Consider the following 21,599-nt stretch of genomic DNA (forward strand, 5'->3'; position numbering starts at 1 on the left):
CACATAACAAGTTACCTCATTACATTCATGTATTAAAGCTGTCTGTAATGTTTTTTTTATAACAATCAGTAATTATTTTTAAAATATTCAGTTTGAATGTGAGGGACTTTTATGTCATTAGCCTCTGAAATCTCACAGCAAAATCTGAACAATTCATTACTTTTTTTGAGCTCTACTCACTTTTTTCTTCTAACTTCCTATTTTAGAACTGTGTGAATCACCAGCTCCCATCAAAAGGGAGGAACAACCTAACAAGAAGGAATTATCATGGACTTACTGGAAAGTTATTGTTTTTATTTTTAAGTAATGGTAGACTTAAGGGTGACTTTAAATATAAATGGTAAAATACCTACACAGAAATTAACAAAAATTGATTATATTCATCTGAATGACAGTAAAAAAAAATCCTCCAACTGCCATAGGGCGATGCTTCAGATCCAGATAGTACCATATTTGCTCTGAAAAATACCCCTCGTCTTATAATTGGGGTTGTCTTATAATCAGACCTCAACCAGGTCTGACTATGAGACTAAGATCCAGATCCCCTGCAGCGATGCAGGGGACCTGGATCCTCCTGCCCCCCCCTCAACTTACCGGTACTTCTGAGTCCCCGGTGCTTAGTCCGGGCAGCGTGTAGAGCTCTATGTGATTCGCGTAGACAACTTCCGCTGCAGCCGGGAGGAGGTGCGGTTAGCAGCGGGGGTTGTCTGCATCCATCGCCCAGACCTTCCCCGGCTGTCAGAGATCAGAGTTCCCCGTGATCTCTTACACGCTGCCCCAACTACACACCGGGGACTCAGAAGCTCCGGTAAGTTTGGAGGAGGGAGGGGGAGGGAGTGTTAAATGGGGGGCATAAGGCATTTCTGGAGGCAGAGTGCTCTGTGAAATACCTTTTAACCCCCTTAATGCCACTCTGCCTCCAGAAATGCCTTTTAACCCTCTATAAGCCACTCTGCCTCCTGAAATGCCTTATAAGTCCCTATATGCCACTCTGCCCCATAATATGACTTTTAACCCCCTAAATGCCAGAGTGGCATATAGGGGTATAAGGCAATTCTGGAGGCAGAGTGGCACATAGGGGGTCAAAAGGCATATCATGGGGCACAGTGGCATTTAGAGGGTTAAAAGGCATATCATGGGGCACAGTGGCATATAGGGGGTATAAGGTATTTCTGGGGCAGTGTGGCAAGCCAGGGGGCAGATGTGCATAACTGGGGGGGGCAGGTTGAAAAAAAGGAAATAAAAACAAAATATTTTTATTTTATAAAAAATTGTTCACATAGTTTACATGAATTAACATTTACTGGTAAAACTTTTTTCCTATAGGGTCGTCTTATATTCAGGCTTTTTCTTTTTTTCATAAATTAATATTCAGATTTTGGGGGGTCGTCTTATAATCGAGCAAATACGGTATTTACATGTATAGCCTGTGTATCAACAATTTGGTGAGATTCCCTTTTAGCACGTAGCTAGAGAGACTGGATTAATTTTCGCGATATTGTCCTGGATTAACTGGATTAACTGGATTAACAGCGATATTGTCCCTAATTGCATTGTTTAAGGAAGGCAAATAAAGCCCATCAGTATAGTAAAAATTAATATATATATATATATATATATATATATATACCGTATTGGCCCGAATATAGGCCGCACTTTTTCCCCCCACTTTAAAGTGGGGGTGCGGCCTATATTTGGGGTCTAGCGCCCGACACCCGGGACAAGCAGTCCCGGGCGCCGGGCAGGCAGCGGGGTTAGGATACAGATCGCCCGTAGCGGTGCAGGGGACCTGTATCCTACTGTCTGATACGCTCAGACAGCCTCCCCTGCCAGCACTTCTCACGGGGGGGGGTGCCGGCACGGGAGGTTGTCTAAGCGTCCCCACGATACATTTTACACCTCCCCCCCCCGACTTACCAGAGAAGACTCCCGGGTGTTTTGCGGGACTGGTGGAAGACATCTACGCAATACGCGTATACAACTTCCGGTGCCGGCACTTCCGCTGAGTGCCGGCACCGGGAGTTGTATATGCGATTTGCATAGATGTCCCCCTCCGGCCCCGCAAGACACCCGGGAGTCTGCTCTGGTAAGTCGGGGGGGGGGACAGAGTGGCAGCGTATCTCGGAGGGGGGGAGGACAGAGTGCCAGCGTATCTCGGGGGGGGACAGAGTGGCAGCGTATCTCGGGGGGGGACAGAGTGGCAGCGTATCTCGGGGGGGGACAGAGTGGCAGCGTATCTCGGGGGGGGAAGGACAGAGTGGCAGCCTATCTCGGGGGGGGACAGAGTGGCAGCCTATCTCGGGGGAGGGAGGACAGAGTGGCAGCATATCTCGGGGGGGGCACAGTGGCAGCATGTTTTTTTGGTGCTTTTTTTAAAGAAAAAAACTTTTTCTTTAAAAAAGCACCAAACTTTTAGGGTGCGGCCTATATACGGGGGCGGCCTATATCCGAGCCAATACGGTATATATATATATATATATATATATATATATATATATATATATATATATATATATACCTTTTTAACCCAGTATTAAGACCCCATGCATATTCTTTGTAATTCTATTGAGTTTCTATATGCATCAATACAGAAACTACATTCCAATTCATTGAGCTGTTTCTTGCAAAGAGATCCACCTATTAAGTCATGGAAGTGTGGTATCTGGGCATCCCAGCATGATGAATTGCCATCTAGTCATTTTATTCTTGAAATTTGTATACTTTATATTGGAATTTTTTAGATGGTTTAATGTGGTAAAGCTATATTTATGTTAGATTATTTTTCTTATTGTTATTTTTCATAACAGAAATACTTTCTCATTGTAGTTTTAAAAACTCATACATGATACATCCTATTTCCTAGGTTTAGGGAGAATAAGGTTAGTCCAGAATTGCAAGGAGATTGTGGGAGGGCTTATAAAACTGGCTTCATAAACTGGCACGCATGCTTATCTTCATATAGGTAGAATGTAATAGGTGTGAGGTGTTTTGTATGATAGGTATAACAGGAGTGATGTGTAATGGGTGTGATGTGTAATGGGTGTGAAGTGTTTAGTGAATTAGATGTGATGGGAGTTATTTGTGATAGGTGTAAGTTAGGCTTCAACTAATGATTATTTTCCTAATCGATTAGTTGGTCGTTTAGTTTTTCGATTAATCAATTAATACGATAAAAAAAACAATATGCAATTTTTTGTTTATTCCCTTATATCCCCCTACATGCCTTTTACTCCCCTCATACGCCACTCTGCACCAGCCTACAGAGGATGGCAGTGATGTTAGTGGGTTTAGGTCACTACCTAATCTATGCTTTAGATATTGTACCGCAGCTGTGCTTATCTGACATTTATCAGACAGATTGTCATACTGGCATTCTGCTCCCCAAGATAGCATCCACATGGAGCAGATGTTCTTCCCATGGGGAGCTAAAGATAGCTAAATCTCTGAGGTAAGCACAAGCTAATTCATGTGCCCCTTCAAGAAGCTTATCCGCTAATAGCTGGAATGAGAGGCATTCTTATCTTGAATGGCATAACTTCAAACTGCAAAAAGTACATTGGAGGTAAAACAATTTTCTACTTTGAGTGACAAGACATTGGAGGGCATGGGGTAATGTCTCCAGACAATTCGATCTTGGGTCGCATTCTGGCTAGAAGTGGCTCAATTAACACACTCCAGACAGACTCTCATTACTTCGCTGGCTTAGTAGGTGCTGTGAATGGACATTAAGCTACCTGTAGTAGTCAGCCATTCTCATCCAGAAGATGTCCCGGACCATCTATGAAGGAGAACAGATCCCACCACTGTCACCAGTGTAACAAGAACTAGGTAGACCAAAAGGTCCCTGGCCTTTGATACCTTCTTCACACTCTGAGCTGACTACAGATGGAGATAATCTCCCAACTAAACACAAAAGTAATAATATGGCACAAGAATCAGAAGCCTAAAAGAATATGAAAAGCACGTGTTTTTTATTGACACAAGACAAAGTGATTATGTGTATACGTAAAGGGAGCAAATCGATTTAGTTGTGATAATCTATACTCACTGGCCACTTTATTCGGTACACCATTCTAGTACCAGGTTTGACCCCCTTTTGCCTTCAGAACTGTCTTCATTCTTTGTGGTATACTTTCTACAAGGTGCTGGAAACATTCCATATGGACATGATGGCATCACGCAGTTGCTGCAGATTTGTCGACTGTACAGCCATGATGGGAATCTCCCGCTCCACCACATCCCAAAGGTGCTCTATTGGATTGAGATCTGGTGATTGTGAAGGCCATTGGAGTAATGGTGAACTCATTGTCATGATCAGGAAATGATGTGAGCTTTGTGACATGATGCATTATCCTGCTGGAAGTAGCCACTAGAAGATGGGTACACTGTGGTCATAAAGGGATGGACATGGTCAGCAACAATATTCGGGTAGGCTGTCACATTTAAAGAATGCTTCAGTGGTACTAAGGGACCCAAAGTGTGCCAAGAAAATATCCCCCACACCATTATACCACCACCAACAGCCTGAACCATTCATACAAGGCAGGATGGATCCAAGCTTTCATGTTGGTTACACCAAAGTCTGACCCTGCCATCTGATTGTCGCAGCTGGAATCGAGACTCATCAGACCAGACGTGGTTACAGTCTTCCATTGTCCAATTTTGATGAGCCTGTGTGAATTGTAGCCTCAGTTTCTTGTTCTTAGGTGACAGGAGTGGCACCCGGTGTGGCCTTCTGTTGCTGTAGCCCATCTGCTTCAACGTTCGACTTCTCTCATCAACAAGGCATTTTTGTCCACACATTTTCTCTTTTTCGGACCATTTTCTGTAATCCCTAGGGATGGTTGTGCGTGAAAATCACAGTTTCTGAGTTACTCAGACCAGCATGTCTGGCACCAGCAACCATGCCACATTCAAAGTCACTTAAATACCCTTTCTTCCCCATTTTGATGCTCGGTTTGAACTTCAACAAGTGGTCTTGATGCCGTCTACATGCCTAGATGCATGAGTTGCTGCCATGTGATTGGCTGATTAACTATTTGTGCTAATAAGCAGTTGAACAGGTGTACCTAATAAAGTGGCCAGTGCGTGTATGTCTCATATGGTGTCAGGTGAGCATCCATTCAAAAGTAGCACTTATTGGCAATTAATGTTTTTATCCACTCAATTTATCAAAAAACATTTATGTAGTATACACATATGTGTTTTTATCAAATCAAAGGTAATTTAATTATTATTCATATAGGCATCTCCTGTATCCTTATTTTCTTCAATCTCATAGTGATGGTAGATTTTTGGGTCCTCTGGGCTCCCCTAAAAATAGACTTCTTTCCTTAATATTGCACATGATGATGGACACATCACTGTCACTATTAGAGTTTCTTTTAGTGGACCAATCACTCCTATAGAGTCTACTACCATTTCTGGGCTTTCTCTTAAAAAATATGGCCGATATGAAAGTCTTTGATATTTTTATTTTTCCTCATAATTTCTCTCTGAATGTTATCAATATTTTGATTCAATTTAGTTTCTAGGTCATCAAACTGTCACTCTTAAACGGTTTCACGTTTTCAATTTCAATTGTATATTATTCATTCCTAAATTCCTTTTTTCATAATTGCAACTGAGCTCTATCAAACTGGATGCAATGTGTAATTCCGTCCACATGCTAACACCATACACTAACATACACACACTCTAACACCATACAGTAACACACACTCACACTAATACAATATACTCATTCACATAAGCTCAAACCATACACTAGCACAGACTCTACCGCCATAGGGCAATATACACTCACTCTAACACCATACATTTACACATACACATCAACTGTCTAACAGCATACAGTAAGACACACATTCAGCCACTTTAACACCACACACACTCACCATTTCCCAATGTGCAGCTTGTCAGTTATCCCTCCACTCCATTATAACTCATGCGGAGCCCTGTTTTCACTGCAGCTTACAGTCTCCGTTCAAGCTCCCGCTCTAGTGCCACCCTGATACCACAGGGTCCTGTAATGCCCCTTTGCTACTGTTGGTATTTTAACTTGCTGGCCATTAGGAATGCACATCATCACACTCATCTTTTTAACTGCTAAGTGTGGGAAATTATGTAGATTGCCCTACAGAATCCAGGATTTGGAGCAGTTTACTAATTTGTTTGCAACTTTTTAGATATGTTAAGCTATAAGTGATTTGGCTAATGCAGTGAGCCTTGAGGGCTATTTAATTTGTACCCTTTTTATGTTTCCATGACAGGTGCTCTCTAAAACAAGGAATGCAAATATCTTTAACCACAGTACGCTAGCATGTCAGCATTCTCCTCTTTGCTGATATGGTTAACCTACAGTGATTCCGAAGAAGGCAGCCACACACAAGGTACTAGTTGCAAGTTCTTGTCAGATGTCACTTGACACAACAGGGATAATGGAACAGTAAACATAAAAGTACAAAAACAATGCAACCTGCTGTTGTATTGTGTTGAGATCCCTTACCTTAAGATTGTGACAGTTTTGGTTTGGAACACATTGTTGTGGTTTCCTGAACAAAAATGACATTTGTTTACACATTCCCTAATGGTAAATAGGAAAGGAAGTGTCTGTCTAAAGTCAATCAAGGCAGCGCTGTTTTTCAGCACTGCATTATATACAGTATATTAAATAAATATATATACTTATTCTTTTGTGTCCTACAAATATTTTATATTGTATTAAGACCCTAAATTACTATGAGAGTTATGTTGATGAGATAAAATAATTATATGTATAATTTGATAAAAAGGTAAAATGAATGATAATGTAGTGTGCATATATGAACTTAACTTAAAATTAAATGAGATGCAAGACAAGTAAAAAAAACCATGATATATACATTTTTTGAGGGAGTCTGCAATCAAAATTAATGAACAATATATGGATATATTGATATTGTTGGCTTACTCAGTATCCCAAAGTCTTAAAATTATTCAGTTATACTTTTTTGGTTGCCAGTTTCCTTACACCATTCAATTTAGTCCATGTCATTTTGTTAACTTCTCTTCATCAAACCTATTCAAGCAGATGTATTGCTTCAGTGGTTAAAAATTGGAGGCAGGAGGTGTTCATGTATTTTTTTCTGATGTGGACAGCATTCTATATTAACCAACCTTTGGTCTTTGGACTATCATATAACTTCCTTGCTGTGGAGTGTCTTATTATAGCAGCAACATAGGGCTTTGCAAAAATAAATATGCATAATAATGTTCCTCTACCTGGTTTGACACCATATTTATGTGGATAACATATAGCCACTGGCATAACTACAGGTGTTGCAGCGGTCCCACCTGCAACCGGGCCTGTTTCTCTAGGGCAGGGGTGGCCAAGTTTGTTCTGCGGTGGGCCACTTCATCAGAAATGTATATGTGCGTGGGCCGACCTCATTTTTCACAGAGAGAAAATATGGCCTTTAATAACATATGCAGATTGAAATAAAGTAAATAACACAAAACATTTACTTTTCCTCTCACTGATTTCTGGGTCTAGAAAGTTTTGTCCTCTGAAGTAAAAATTAAATAGTTCTATTTATTCCTAGAAAAGTGCCAGAAAACAGATGACCAAATACACACACACACCAGGACGGGCTCTGCCACACCGACACCCAAACACACACACCGGGGCAGGCTCTGCCACACCGACACGCAAACACACCAGGAGAAGCTTTGCCACACCGACATCCAAACACACACACCAGGACAGGCTCTACCACACCGATGCCCAAACACACACACCAGGACAGGCTCTGCTACTGACACCCAAACACAAACAGCAGGACAGGGTCTGCCACAACGGCGCCCAAACACACACACCAGGACAGGGTCTGCCACACACCGAAAACCAGAGACACACACACACACCAGGACAGGCTCTGCCACACCAACACCCAAACACACACACAAGAACAGGCTCTGCCACACGGACACCAAAACACACATACACCAGGACACGTTCTGCCACACCAACACCCAAACACACACACTAGGACAGGCTCTGCCACACTGACACCCACATCCGGATGGGCTAAGCTACAACAAAAGTATTTTCAATACTGCTTTGTCATGGACACCCCCTTTTGTGTTTAAGACCCCTTGTGTTTCGCCCCCAGCCAGCTGCTCCTCTGTGTATTGATGCCGTCAGCCCAGATAAAATGCTGTCCTGCCATATGGGGGATGTATATCTGACTAATGAGTCCATACATCCCCCATACTACAGGGCAGCATTTTATCTGGGCTGGTCAGGAATATGTAAAAGTTATATGTGTCCTGGAAAACATGGCCGATGTGATCACCCTTATGCCCCCACACCCTTATGTATTGCCCCTAGCTAGCCCCACATTGTATATTTATCCAACCACCCTCTCCCCCCTTTAGTATTGATATATGTGATGCCCCCAGCCGGCACCCCTTACGCCCTTGCATACCCCCCTTTAGTATCATGTCAGCCCTGGCACCCAGATCACATCCACATGACCTACCCCCAAACAGCCTCCCTGTGCCATGCTTCCAACCACTTACACATCCATGCTATCACACACATATTCATTAATGTACTCATTCACATTCATTCACTCATTTACAAATATTGATTCAGTCACACATTCACAGATACTCATTCATTCACAGACACTCATTCATTCCCTCAATCACACATACTCGTTCATACAACCTCCCCCAACCCCTTACCTCCACTGCAGCTCTCTTGGTGCCGCTTGCAGACTTCCAAAGCGCAGCTGCTTCCCTTTGTGATGTTTGCACTCTGCGTGAGCAACTTCTCTTGTACCGCACAGGGGAAGCAGAAATGGAGCAGAGTCATGTGGCCAGGGGCGTAACTAGAAACCCCAGGGCCCCGGTGTGAGAATCTGTTAAGGCCCCCCCCACCCCCAACCCATCTATCCCTTTCTCACGATCTACCCTCTCCCTCCCTACCCCCCTTCTCACGATCTACCCACTCCCTCCCTACCCCCCTTCTCACGATCTACCCACTCCCTCCCTACCCCCCTCTCACGATCTACCCACTCCATCCCTACCCCCTTCTCACGATCTACCCACTCCCTCCCTACCCCCCCTTTGTAGGTCACTTACCGTCAACTCCTGTGTTGGGAGCGTGAGGCGTTTGTCTCGGGTGCCGGCGCTTCACTGCCGAGCGCCGGCATACGACGTCATATGCCGGCGCTCAGCGTGAAGCGCCGGCACCTGAGACAAACGCCTCACGCTCCCAACACTGCACTCTGGGCAGCGCTGAGGCAGGCGGCGGCGGCAGCAGCGACGGGGAGCGGAGGCATACTGGATTTCTGTCAGTCAGGGGGGCCCAAGAGTGCCCCCCTGACTGGCAGAACTCCAGGGCCCGGTCGCAGTCGCGACCCCGGTAGTTCCGCCACTGCATGTGGCGTTACATCAATTCACGTGACTCTGCTGGGTTCCTGCTTCCCCTGGCCGGTACAAAAGACACTACCGCATGTTGGACGCCCCTGCTCTAGGGGGAACCCGTCTCTTCGTACCGGTTCAAAATTGTTTAGAAAGAGCCCTTTCTAAACTATTTTGAACCAGCATGGGGAGTCACGTAGCTTGTGTACTTGTGTGTGTGTGAGAGCAGGGGTGTGTTATTGTGTAAGTGGGGTGAGATGGAGTGTGTGTTAGTGAGTATGAGTAAGTGTGTGTAATTTGTGTAAGTATGTTAAAATATGTTGTATGTTGGAAGGGGGGCAAAGAAGGCACAGACCAGTTGTGTGGGGACAATGTTAGCACAGACTAGCTGTTGAAGTTGGGGGGGCCCGGGGAAAATTTCTGCACCAGGGCCCGGTTTCTAGTTATGCCCCTGCATATAGCATATCTGTACTACCGTGTATTATTTTTGTAGACTAAGCTGAATTCACTGCTGAAAAATGTCAGTGCCTTATTTGAATTTTAGCAGAAAAATATAATACACACAAACTATTGATACTGGTGGAGAAAAAAGAAAAAACTCAAAGACAAATTGTACTTACCCAACTACAATTGTGTTTTTTTGTTAATTTCTCATCAGTTATTAATGTATTTACATTACCTATAATAAATCTGAAAGTCTTCGTTTGTAATGGTTTTTACACAAAGATCAATAAAAAATGAGTGAAAAAAAATATACGTTGTAATAAATCATTGATGTTCCTTTAATCTGAGAAAGAGATAAATACATATGTTTATGTATTTTTTTTTAACTTCCATCATTTATGATACCAGCTCTGTTGCAGAATTCATACTCGAACCTTACTTACTAAACCAAAAATTGCCCCAGGGGCCCCCAACATCTCCAAGAGACATGTCCCACAAGCTTCTCAGTGCCCCCAAACAGCTTGTCTGTGCCATCTTTGCAACCAGATTAACAGTGCCCCAAACAGCATAGCTGTGCTATATTTGCCCCCCAAAAAGCCTGCATGTGCCATCTCTGCCACCAAACAGCTTGCAAGTGCCACTGGATTGTCTGTATCATCTTTGCCACCAAACACCAAATCATTGTCCCCCAAAACAATGTCAGTGCCATCTTTGTCCCAAAAAATTGGTCAGTGCCCACAAATAGCTTGTCTAAGCAATCTTTGTCCCAAACAATGGGTCAGAACCCCCAAACAGCTTGTTTGTGCCATCTTTGTTCCCAAACAGCTTGTCTATAGGGTCTTTTGTCTGTAAACAGTTTGTCAGCACCCCCAAAGAGCTTGTCAGCACCATTAGTGCCCCCAAACAGCTTGCCTGTATCATCTTTTGCTGTCTTTGACCCAAAACAACCTACCTGTGCCCATGCCTTGCAGGAGTGATGTGTCTCTCCTCTGTGCTTTGTGCAGACAGATCCAGCAAGCAAGAAGTGGATGTGATGTTACTACCTGCACATTGTATTAGCTAGACATAGCGTGTAGTGAGAGAGTATGAGAGACAAGTGGTCCAAGTGGTTGCTGCGGCCATGATTTTTATGAGGTCATTAGTTAAATCACCTATACATTATTGATAATGCTAATGACATTTAAACAAACATAAATAAAACAAGTACATTAACTAACATATATAAATATGTATTAATAGGGCAACACCTACAACTCATTATACCAGATTTAAATGTGTGACCAAGACATCATTTTATTTTGTCATTTATTTTTGAGAGCTATTTTAATGAACACTGTGCTTTTCTTCTCTAACTTTTGTCTTTAGATCCTAAAACAGAATTATGATAGCTACTGGAGGCGTTATAACAGGACTGGCAGCCTTAAAAAGGCAAGACTCGGCCAGATCCCAGCATCTCTTGTCTAGACCTTCATCACCACCTCCTGAAGTCAAGCCAGTGCGACGGCGTCCAAAGGCAGATGTAGTGATTGTTAGAGGAAAAATACGTCTCTACTCACCATCTGGATTTTTCCTTATACTCGGAGTACTGATATCTGTTGCTGGAATAGCTATGGCAGTGTTGGGATACTGGCCACACAAAGAACCATATTTGACATCAGAACTTACTATACATGTTAATAAGACCAACATTCTGGGACATGCTGGGATGATGGTGAAATTTTTTGAACAACATTTACACTCTGAAAAAATGAAAATGCTGGGACCATTTACAATGGGCATAGGAATATTTATTTTTATCTGCGCCAATGCTATTCTTCATGAAAATCGAGACAAAGAAACAAAAGTCATTCATATGAGAGACATCTATTCAACTGTTATAGACATTCACAGTATGAGGATCAAAGAGCAAAAACATTTGAATGGCACGTTTCCAAGTTTGTATGGAGAAACTGAATACAGACATCCAGAAAACCCTTGTGCATCTAAGTTGGCAGCAAACACAATTGCTTCATTTTCTGGTAGCTACAAAAGTTGCAGTTACATGGAGGGTGAGGAGGAAAGCAGTCCTCGCAAAAACAAAAGTTTCAGTAACCTTCTACCACCACTTCTAATGGAACGCTCCGGTTCTGTTTTTGGCCTTCACAGTCACTCAAATAGGGTAGCTGATGACAGAAGTAGTGGTTCTAAAAAATGCGAGACAAAGTCTATTGTCTCATCATCCATCAATGCTTTTACTTTGCCTGTAATAAAACTCAACAACTGTGTAATTGATGAGCCTGATATTGACAACATAACAGAAGATTCAGACATCAGTAACAGCAAACCGAGAAATTTATCTATTGATTCATTAGCAATTCCTTCACCAGATATAAGCAGACCTTACAAACCTCCCAGCAGCCCACTACTGCGTAGTTACTCTAATGTGGAACCATTAATCAGTGACCCTTCAATTGCTGCTTCTGGACCTAAAAGTGGGCAGCTTTTATCACCAGGTGCTGCCAGGAAGCAGTTTGGGTCCAATACATCTTTACACATATTATCTTCACATTCAAAATCTTTAGACTTAGAACGGGGCCCTTCGACACTTACAGTTCAGGCTGAGCAAAGAAAGCACCCAAGCTGGCCAAGACTTGACCGCAGCAACAGCAAGGGTTATATGAAACTTGAGAATAAAGAAGATCCAATGGACAGGTTAATAGTGCCACAGCAGGCACAGACTGGTAAAAAAGACTATACAAACAAGGAAAAACTTCTCATGATTTCAAGGTCTCATAATAACTTGAGTTTTGAGCATGATGAATTTTTGAGTAACAATCTTAAGAGGGGTATGTCTGAAACAAGGTTTTAATATCTGTTTCCTTAAAAACTATTACATTAAAATGTCTTCTTTCTGCTGTTTGTTTTTGGAGAGTTGTGTCATATTTTTGTATTATTGTTATTACCAAAATAATGCAGGTATGTTGCCACAAAAACTGTTGTTTTTATCAAAATATTGGAAAGAAAATGAAATACATTATGCGTCATTAATGTGGTTTGTGAAAGCCAAAGAAGCGTTTATATGTAGTTACATCCACCATTTAAGTTTTTCAATTTTTTTTCATATTCATGGTTACTTCCACTGAAACTTTAAATACTGCATTGATTAAACGTACCAAGCCTACAATTTAAAATATAAAAAAGCCAAAATGATCATGTACTGTATACATTACATATGTTAATAAAACATATAATTCTGAATCTGTGTTAAACAGTGGAAATATATTAACATGCACACTTAATATCTGTTTTGTCTTGTCCATTTTTCTATGATTATATGGTCAACGCAGTTATCATAGAAGTACCCATGGTAATATTCCTACTATATTCTTCTAGACCTGGACACAGAAACATTGCCCCTCCACCTTTTCTTGGCCATCAGCTTTAGACAGAGATTACCCACTGATGATAGGAACTGCAGTGTTGCAGATGAACAGACCTGTGCTCAACTAATTAAATTACTATAGAATATTGGTGACATTGTTTCTGTAGTTTAAAAAAATACTACAACAATGTGTTTATTGCTTAAGCAGAACTTAACTTATTGGCTTACTGTATTGCATTTTAAGCTCCTGGTGATATGAGTTTCCTGTGAGCCATTTCATTTCAACAGAGCAAGGAATAATTGCAGCTACATTCAGCTGCTTATAATGATGGAAAACAAGAAAAATGTGTTTTGGGGTTTATGATTAAATAGTAATTAAATATTACTCTACACTTGTGAGTACTTTAAAATGCATTATTCAAAATTAAAAACGCACTTACATGAGGTAGTAGCTGTAGCTGAATGATCCAGTGATTCTTGCCACCAAAAAAGGTGCACCACCCACCAATCATATGTATTAAAGTACATATGGTGTTTTTCTTTAACAAGAGAATCCATGGCTCCCTATATAATAACATATGCCTTCTATATCTGTGAAATATTACTTTGTGAAAAATATGACAAGTCCTTCTTTAGTCACTTCAGCTGCATCCAAATGCCAAATTTCCTATTAGCTGAACATTATACACAAACCTAGAGGGGGACTGAAACCTAAACAGTATAATAACTAAAACAATTGCTTTGGCAGCAAATACAAATTTGAGATAGACTGGATGGACTATATTAAAACAGCGAGGGCGCATGGCCAGGAACTAGCATGGCTGTTTTCGACACCTCAGAACGTGAACTGGTAGGAAGGATTTGTCTATATACAAATACAAACACCATTCCATTAAAAAAATTAAGTTTTGTCACTTAATAATAACTCCAGATTTTTTAAATGCTACTCAGGTGTACTTTTGTATCACCAACAAAAAATATTTTGAGTGGAAATGGGGAGTTTTAATCAGGTCTGGATACACTATAATGTATTACGCTCCAACTATGGTTATCCTTAGGTGGGATTAGACAGGCCAGAGGCACAACTGGGTGCAGCTAACTTTTAGCCACTCCTACTTCCCGTGGTGCTCTAGGCAACTGTATAATGTGCATTATGGGTAATTCTTCCCTGGTTACCATGAAATCTTTTGTCTGTTAACTAAAGACAGCAATGTTTGTTTTGATGAGCAGTAATTGCTCTATAACTTAAGGCCTAGTGATACCTGTTAGAATCTGAAGCATTTGTGTTATATTATCTTTGTCTAATATTTTATTATGATGCTTTTAATACATGTTTGTGTAACAATAACTGCTATTTTTGAAAATAAATAAAATGGATATTACTTGTTAAACATAAGTGACCTGCAGTGAGTCTTATAGCATATCTTTGTCTATCCATATGAACATTATTCATTTTTTAAAAAAATATCACCTGGTTGCATTTAAGATAAATTGTGCTCTAACTTTTTTTTTTTTTAAATTCTCTGTTTATTGCATGTTTGGTAAAATAAACACAATACAGAGTTTCATGTATAAAAGTAACAGTGTACATCCGATATGTTTGGACAAAGACCTATGTTGGTTCAAGCAGAAACAGTACAGTAAGGCTATATTAGACCGGAAATATACATTGTGGCACAGAGGCGGAAGTTGCGATGTGTTCTGGGTTGACTGAATTTCCATAGGTTGTATTAACAAATCCAGATCTACTACACAGCCAACACATACAGTGCAGTATCTTCGTATATAAACATAGGGGGAGAAATTGTGCGATCCTATCAGCCCCATAAGACAAGGAAATAGGTAACAGTAACCAAATATAGGTCCTGAAGGTCCGAGTTTGATCAAGCATTTGAAAGATAAAACACAGGGGTAGGATTGGTTTAATCCACTATGGATAAAGAGTACCCGGCATGCAAAAACAAAACAAATATTAAAAGAAATGCAACATAACAAAACATGACCGTCCTAGGGTCCAGTGATGCGCCCCCATGTTGTCAGGGTACCAGTGAATCAGGACGGAGGCAAAAAGGTACTGGTCAAAATGTTTATTAAAATAAAATAATAACAAGGATCCAAAGCATAAGACAAGCGGGTGGTCGTAGAACAAGCCAAGGTTAGGAGCCAGAACGGGTAGTCATACGAGCCAAGGTCAGGAGTCCAGAAATCCACGTAGTCCAAAAGCAGGCAGGAGTCAGCACCAGAATGGGAGTCAGACAGGCCGGGTCATACACAAGAATCAAACACTGGAAGGAAGCACGCACTCACAGGTCCGGAACCACGAAAGGGCAACCAGCAACTGAACTAGCTGGTTAATATAGTCACAGCCTGCAGGAAGAGGAGGGGTTAACTTGGACATAAAGTTGGAAGAGGAAGGGGGCGCGGCCTAACAAACAGAGAGCCATGAGGAGGAAAGCCAGTGCAGGTAGGCCGAAACCCTGACAGTACCCCTCCCCTAACGACCCCTCCCCCGGGGGGAGGGACCAGGTTTAGAGGGGAAATGCGTATGAAAGGCTCGTACCAGTCTAGGGGCATGAACATCCTGGGCAGGCACCCAAGATCGTTCCTGAGGTCCATATCCTTTCCAATGAACTAAATACTGCAGGCGACCCCTGGACACACGAGAATCGATGATAGACTGAACTTCATATTCATCATGACCATTAACCGGAATCGGGCGAGGGCGAGGAGCTGAAGCAGTGAATCGGTTGCAAACAAGTGGTTTCAGCAGCGAGACATGGAAGACATTCGGAATACGCATGTGGGGAGGAAGATCTAAGGCATAAGCCACCGGATTAACTTTACACAGAATACGGTAGGGACCCACAAAACGAGGGGCCAGTTTGTGAGAGGGAACCCGGAGGTTCAGATTGCGAGAGGATAACCAAACCCTCTCCCCGACCTGGTAGGAAGGAGCCGGAAGCCGTTTGCGGTCAGCCTGGAGCTTGTACCGTCGTGCTGATAACTGGAGTGAGTCCTTGACCCGTGCCCACATGGATCGGAGTTCGCGTAGACGGTCCTCGAGAGCAGGGATGCTCTGGGGTGGAAAGCTATCGGGTAGCATGGCAAGTTGCATCCCGTAGTTTACCAGGAAAGGCGAGAGACCAGAGGCGGTGGATACATGGCTATTATGAGCAAACTCCGCCCAAGGCAACAGGTCAGACCAGTTGTTCTGATGATCCGAAATGTAACAACGAAGGTACTGCTCCAAGCCTTGATTCGAGCGCTCTGCGGCTCCGTTAGATTGTGGGTGGTAGGCCGAGGAAAAGGAAAGGCGTATCCCCAACTGGAGACAAAAGGCACGCCAAAAGCGAGACACAAACTGACTCCCTCTATCCGAGACTATTTCTTTAGGTATTCCGTGCAGCCTAAAGATCTCCCTCGTAAAGACGTTTGCCAATTCTTGCGCAGACGGGAGTTTCTTAAGTGGGATACAGTGGCACATCTTGGAGAACCGATCCACTACCATCAGAATGACAGTATTGTTCTGGGAGGGAGGGAGTTCCACAATGAAGTCCATGGAAATGTGTGTCCAGGGTCTTTCGCCATTGGGAATAGGTTGCAGTAAACCCACAGGAAGATGCCTGAGATCTTTACTTTGAGCACAGGTCTGGCAGGAGGCAACAAATTCCTTAATATCATTACGGATCTTGGGCCACCAGAACTGACGGGTCATACCCAAATCATTTGATTCTTACCAGGGTGGCCCGCGGCCTTAGAACAATGGTAAGTGCGCAACAAGGAATGTCGGAGGGGAACAGGTACGTAGCACTTGCCAGGCGGTGTGCACGGTGGAGCCTGATTTTGTGCAGCCAGGATTTTCTCCCCCAATGGGGAGGTCAGACTGGTAGGGATGCTTGCCAGGATGCGATCGGGAGGAATAATCAGTGTCGGAGGCACTTCTTCTCTGGAAGAGGAAGTGAATTGTCGAGATAAAGCATCCGCACGTACGTTTTTCGAGATACCAGAAAATTAAACCTGGAAAGGAATAAGGCCCACCGAGCTTGCCGAGGAGTCAATCTTTTGGCCTCGGAGAGGTAGGTCAAATTCTTGTGATCTGTTAAAATCAAAACAGGTGTCGTGGTCCCCTCAAGGAGATGACGCCATTCCTTGAGTGCCAGAATTATAGCCAGAAGTTCCCTATCACCAATCTCGTAGTTGGAGAGAGTTTTTTTGAGAAGAAGCCACACGGGTGTAGCGGGCCTTCAGGTTTAGGACGTTGAGACAGAAGGGCGCCTACTCCTGTCTCAGACGCATCTACCTCCAGGATGAATGGTAGTGTCGGGTCTGGGTGGACCAAGACAGGAGCGAACGCGAATGCTTTTTTCAAATCCTCAAACGCCAGAATCGCAACCAGAGGCCATCGTAAATGATCACCATCTTTTTGGGTGAGGTCAGTAATGGGTTTGACTAAATCAGAGAAGTTGCGTATGAATTTGCGGTAATAATTAGCAAAACCGAGGAAGCTTAGGACAGACCGAAGACCAACAGGACGAGGCCAATTAAGTATCGCAGAAACCTTTTGAGGGTCCATAGAAAAGCCCTTATCAGAAATAATATAGCCCAAAAATGCAACCTGGTTTTTATGGAACTCGCATTTCTCCAACTTACAGTATAAACCATTCTCTCTGAGGCGTTGGAGGACACGTTTGACGTCACTGATATGGGTCTCGAGAGAAGGCGAGTTTATGAGTATATCGTCAAGGTATACAACAACACACTCCTGTAGCATATCTCTGAGTACGTCATTGATAAACTCCTGGAAGACAGCAGGGGCATTGCATAAGCCAAAAGGCATAACCAGATATTCATAGTGCCCACTTCTGGTATTAAATGCTGTCTTCCATTCGTGTCCTTGCTTAATGCGTACCAAATTGTAGGCCCCACGTAAATCCAACTTGGTGAACAGCTTGGCCCCTTTTAACCGATCAAAAAGCTCAGTGATCAACGGTATTGGATATGCATTTTTGATCGTAATTTTATTCAGACCTCTGTAATCAATACAGGGCCTAAGTTCACCCCCTTCTTTTTTACAAAGTGGATTTACGTATAAATCCCCTAGCCAGGGCATCAGAGACATAATCTTCCATGGCCTTATTCTCAGCAACTGACAATGGGTAGACTCGACCACGAGGAGAAGCAGCGCCTGGCTAGAGTTCTATGGCGCAATCATAGGACCTATGGGGAGGTAGGGAACCAGCCCGAACTTTGTCAAAGACATCAGCATAGTCCTTGTATCCTTGTGGCAACACCGGGGTAGCATCAGTACAAAGGACCTTGATAACTTCGCAAAGACACTCCTTTTGGCAAGAAGGCTAACACCTCAGACTGCCGCCAGTCGAGGGTAGGATTATGTTTTTGTAACCACGGATAGCCCAACACCACAGGAAAGTAAGGAGAGGAGATCATCTGGAACTGGATCTTCTCCTGATGGACAGCCCCGATGGACATGGAGAGAGGAATAGTCTCCTTGGTATTGAGCGAAGGCTGCAGAGGCCTACCATCAATAGCCTGGATGACCAAGGGCTTCTCCCTGTTAATAACAGGTATACGATGGTTAGCCACAAAGGAGGTGTCAATAAACACGGCAGCACCTGAGTCTATGAGCGCTTTGGTAACAATCGAAGCCACTGGCCATGACAAAACAACCGTAACTAGAGGCTTGTTTTTGAAGATGTTAGGGGACCGGGTAAGCCCACCAAGAGTGTGTCCCCGACCGGACCCTAGGTGCGAGCGTTTCCCGGGCGAGTTGGGCAGGAACGTAGCAAATGCCCACTTTGGCCACAGTAAAGACATAGGCCCTCCCTCCTAAGGTACGCTCTCTCGGCCTCAGAGAGCCGGGTAGCCCCCAACTGCATGGGCTCAACGCCCTCCGGCAGGACATCCGCAGGAGGGGCGGGAAGAGAGGGAGGAACGGGTGGGTTCAAAAAGGTTGGCGCCAACCTAAAAGGATGCCTCCTCAGGCGTTCCTTGAAAGAGGGTCTCTCCCTAAGCCTTGTATCAATAAGGGTCAGGAAGGTGATTAAGGCTTCGAGGTCAGTAGGGAGATCCTTAGCTGCTACTTCATCCTTAATGGAATCGCTCAGACCATGGAAGAAAGCAGCCACTAGAGCCTCATTGTTCCACCCGACCTCTGCTGCCCAGGTACGGAACTCAATCGCATAATCAGACACAGTCCTAGTCCCCTGGCGAATGGACATAGGGTGTTTGGCAGCAGAGGTAGCGCGGGCCGGAATGTCGAAGACTCTACGGAAAGAAACCACAAACTCTGCATAATTTTGCACAACAGGCCGATTCGCCTCCCAAAGTGAATTAGCCCATGCTAGAGCTTTGTCGGTTAGTAGTGAGATCAGGAAAACAACCCTGGCCCACTCGGTCGGAAAAGCCCGAGGCACCAATTCGAGATATATGCCAACCTGGTTCAAAAAGCCACGGCACTGGGCGGGGTCCCCTCCATAGCGTTGGGGCAGAGGAGCAGTACTACTCATGCCTCTGGGAGCCAGTGGTTCAGCTGCAACAGCTGGTGCAGGAACAACATAAGGAGCCGGAGCTATAGGTTGTGCAGGTAGTGGTTCCAAATGCGATGTATGGTTAAGGAGTGTCTGTACTGCAGCAGCCAACTGGTCCAACCTGTGATCCTGTTGGTCCAACCGGGTGAAGACTGTAGGAACAGGAAGAGTACCAGTACCATCAGGATTCATGGCCCTTTCGTAATGTCAGGGTACCAGTGAATCAGGACGGAGGCAAAAAGGTACTGGTCAAAATGTTTATTAAAATAAAATAATAACAAGGATCCAAAACATAAGACAAGCGGGTGGTCGTAGAACAAGCCAAGGTCAGGAGCCAGAACGGGTAGTCATACGAGCCAAGGTCAGGAGTCCAGAAATCCACGTAGTCCAAAAGCAGGCAGGAGTCAGCACCAGAATGGGAGTCAGACAGGCCGGGTCATACACAAGACTCAAACGCTGGAAGGAAGCACGCACTCATAGGTCCGGAACCACGAAAGGGCAACCAGCAACTGAACTAGCTGGTTAATATAGTCACAGCCTGCAGGAAGAGGAGGGGTTAACTTGGACATAAAGTTGGAAGAGGAAGGGGGCGCGGCCTAACAAACAGAGAGCCATGAGGAGGAAAGCCAGTGCAGGTAGGCCGAAACCCTGACGCATGTCCTGGGGCATTCTATTAACTCGTGTGAAGGTGTACACGAGGATGTCGATGAGGGAAGTCCCTCATCGAAATCTTGGTTCAGGGAAAGTGAGTGGCAGAGAGTACCTTACAAAGAAATTTAGTATTGCAAATTTTGCAAAATCCCTGCACTGTGCTGAAGCAAAATAGTCACAAGAGTAATCAAACAGTGAGCCTGCAAAATGAAACATGGCAGTTGCATCATGAATTTGTGGGCCTGAGAATAGTGAATTCACCACCCATCAGAAATAAACACACTCACCAGGCCTATGGGTAACATTTTGGCCACAATTTAATATGTATGGTGAAGAGATAAATAAATAAATCATACACACCAATTAAGTTACCATATTTGCTTGATTATAAGACGACCCTGATTATAAGACCACCCCCCAAAATCTGAATATTAATTTAGGAAAAAAAAGAAAAAGCCTGAATGTAAGACGACCCTATAGGAAAAAAGTTTTACTAGTAAATGTTAATTCATGTAAACTATGTAAACGGGGCATGATCATGGTTTTCAAAAGTTTAAGGTTTAAAGTTTATGGTTATGTTGGTGAGATTATGTATCATGGATGGACATAAATACTAAAACGCTTAGACGCCCACTTACTGATCCTTTTAATTTGCTTGACAGAGAAACCTGCCTGAAAAGCCTCAGTTGCAGCCCTGATATGAAATGTGGTGAAGATTAATTCAGACTTCTGCCACACCACGACAAGCAAAGTAAAAAAACACCTGAGTAAGCTGATATCTTGTAAGTGGCTTCTGATGAAGCAAAAAAGAACAACACAAGACATACCGAGCCACCCGCCCCCTCTGCCCAATTTGGCCCATTGCCCCTTCTGATATGTCTTGGATCTGCTCATAAGAATAGTCACATAATTGCTCTCCTGGGCCTGCAAACCACCTGGTCTTCTGGAACATGGTGAAACCAGCTTGCTTCCCAAAAAAAGCTAATGAGAAGGACATTTGAAACAACAATACCTCATATAAGGAACGCTCCAAGCTCTCAGACAACTGCTTTATTAACACCAGAGACTGGGTGATGGCTGTCTGTCCAAATGCCTTTTTTCTCTTATTGATCACAAACTCACCTGAAACATCCAACCATACCAATGCCTTAAATAGAAAAGACAACGCTGACAAACTGCACTCT

At 43.4% G+C, this 21,599-nt stretch overlaps 1 protein-coding gene and 1 pseudogene across 2 annotated transcripts in view; one reads left to right on the forward strand and one right to left on the reverse strand.

The window, feature by feature from the left end:
- The window catches only part of TMEM200A (transmembrane protein 200A), a 50,721-nt gene extending 37,118 nt beyond the window's left edge, over positions 1 to 13,603 (forward strand). The window contains exons 1-2 of one of the 2 annotated variants that reach the window (XM_053459485.1): positions 6,258 to 6,392; positions 11,221 to 13,603. In XM_053459485.1, the coding sequence (XP_053315460.1) occupies positions 11,237 to 12,703 (1,467 nt within the window). In that variant the 5' untranslated portion in view covers positions 6,258 to 6,392; positions 11,221 to 11,236 and the 3' untranslated portion in view covers positions 12,704 to 13,603. Of the gene's footprint in view, positions 1 to 6,257; positions 6,393 to 11,220 lie in introns of those variants that run through there. The other variant, XM_053459486.1, reaches the window with a different exon arrangement.
- A 1,535-nt stretch (positions 13,604 to 15,138) lies between these two features.
- Positions 15,139 to 16,931, reverse strand: LOC128483946 (uncharacterized; annotated as a pseudogene).
- Between the last annotated feature and the right edge of the window lie 4,668 nt (positions 16,932 to 21,599).

Source organism: Spea bombifrons, chromosome 3, assembly GCF_027358695.1.
Source record: "Spea bombifrons isolate aSpeBom1 chromosome 3, aSpeBom1.2.pri, whole genome shotgun sequence".
NCBI lineage: Eukaryota > Metazoa > Chordata > Amphibia > Anura > Pelobatidae > Spea > Spea bombifrons.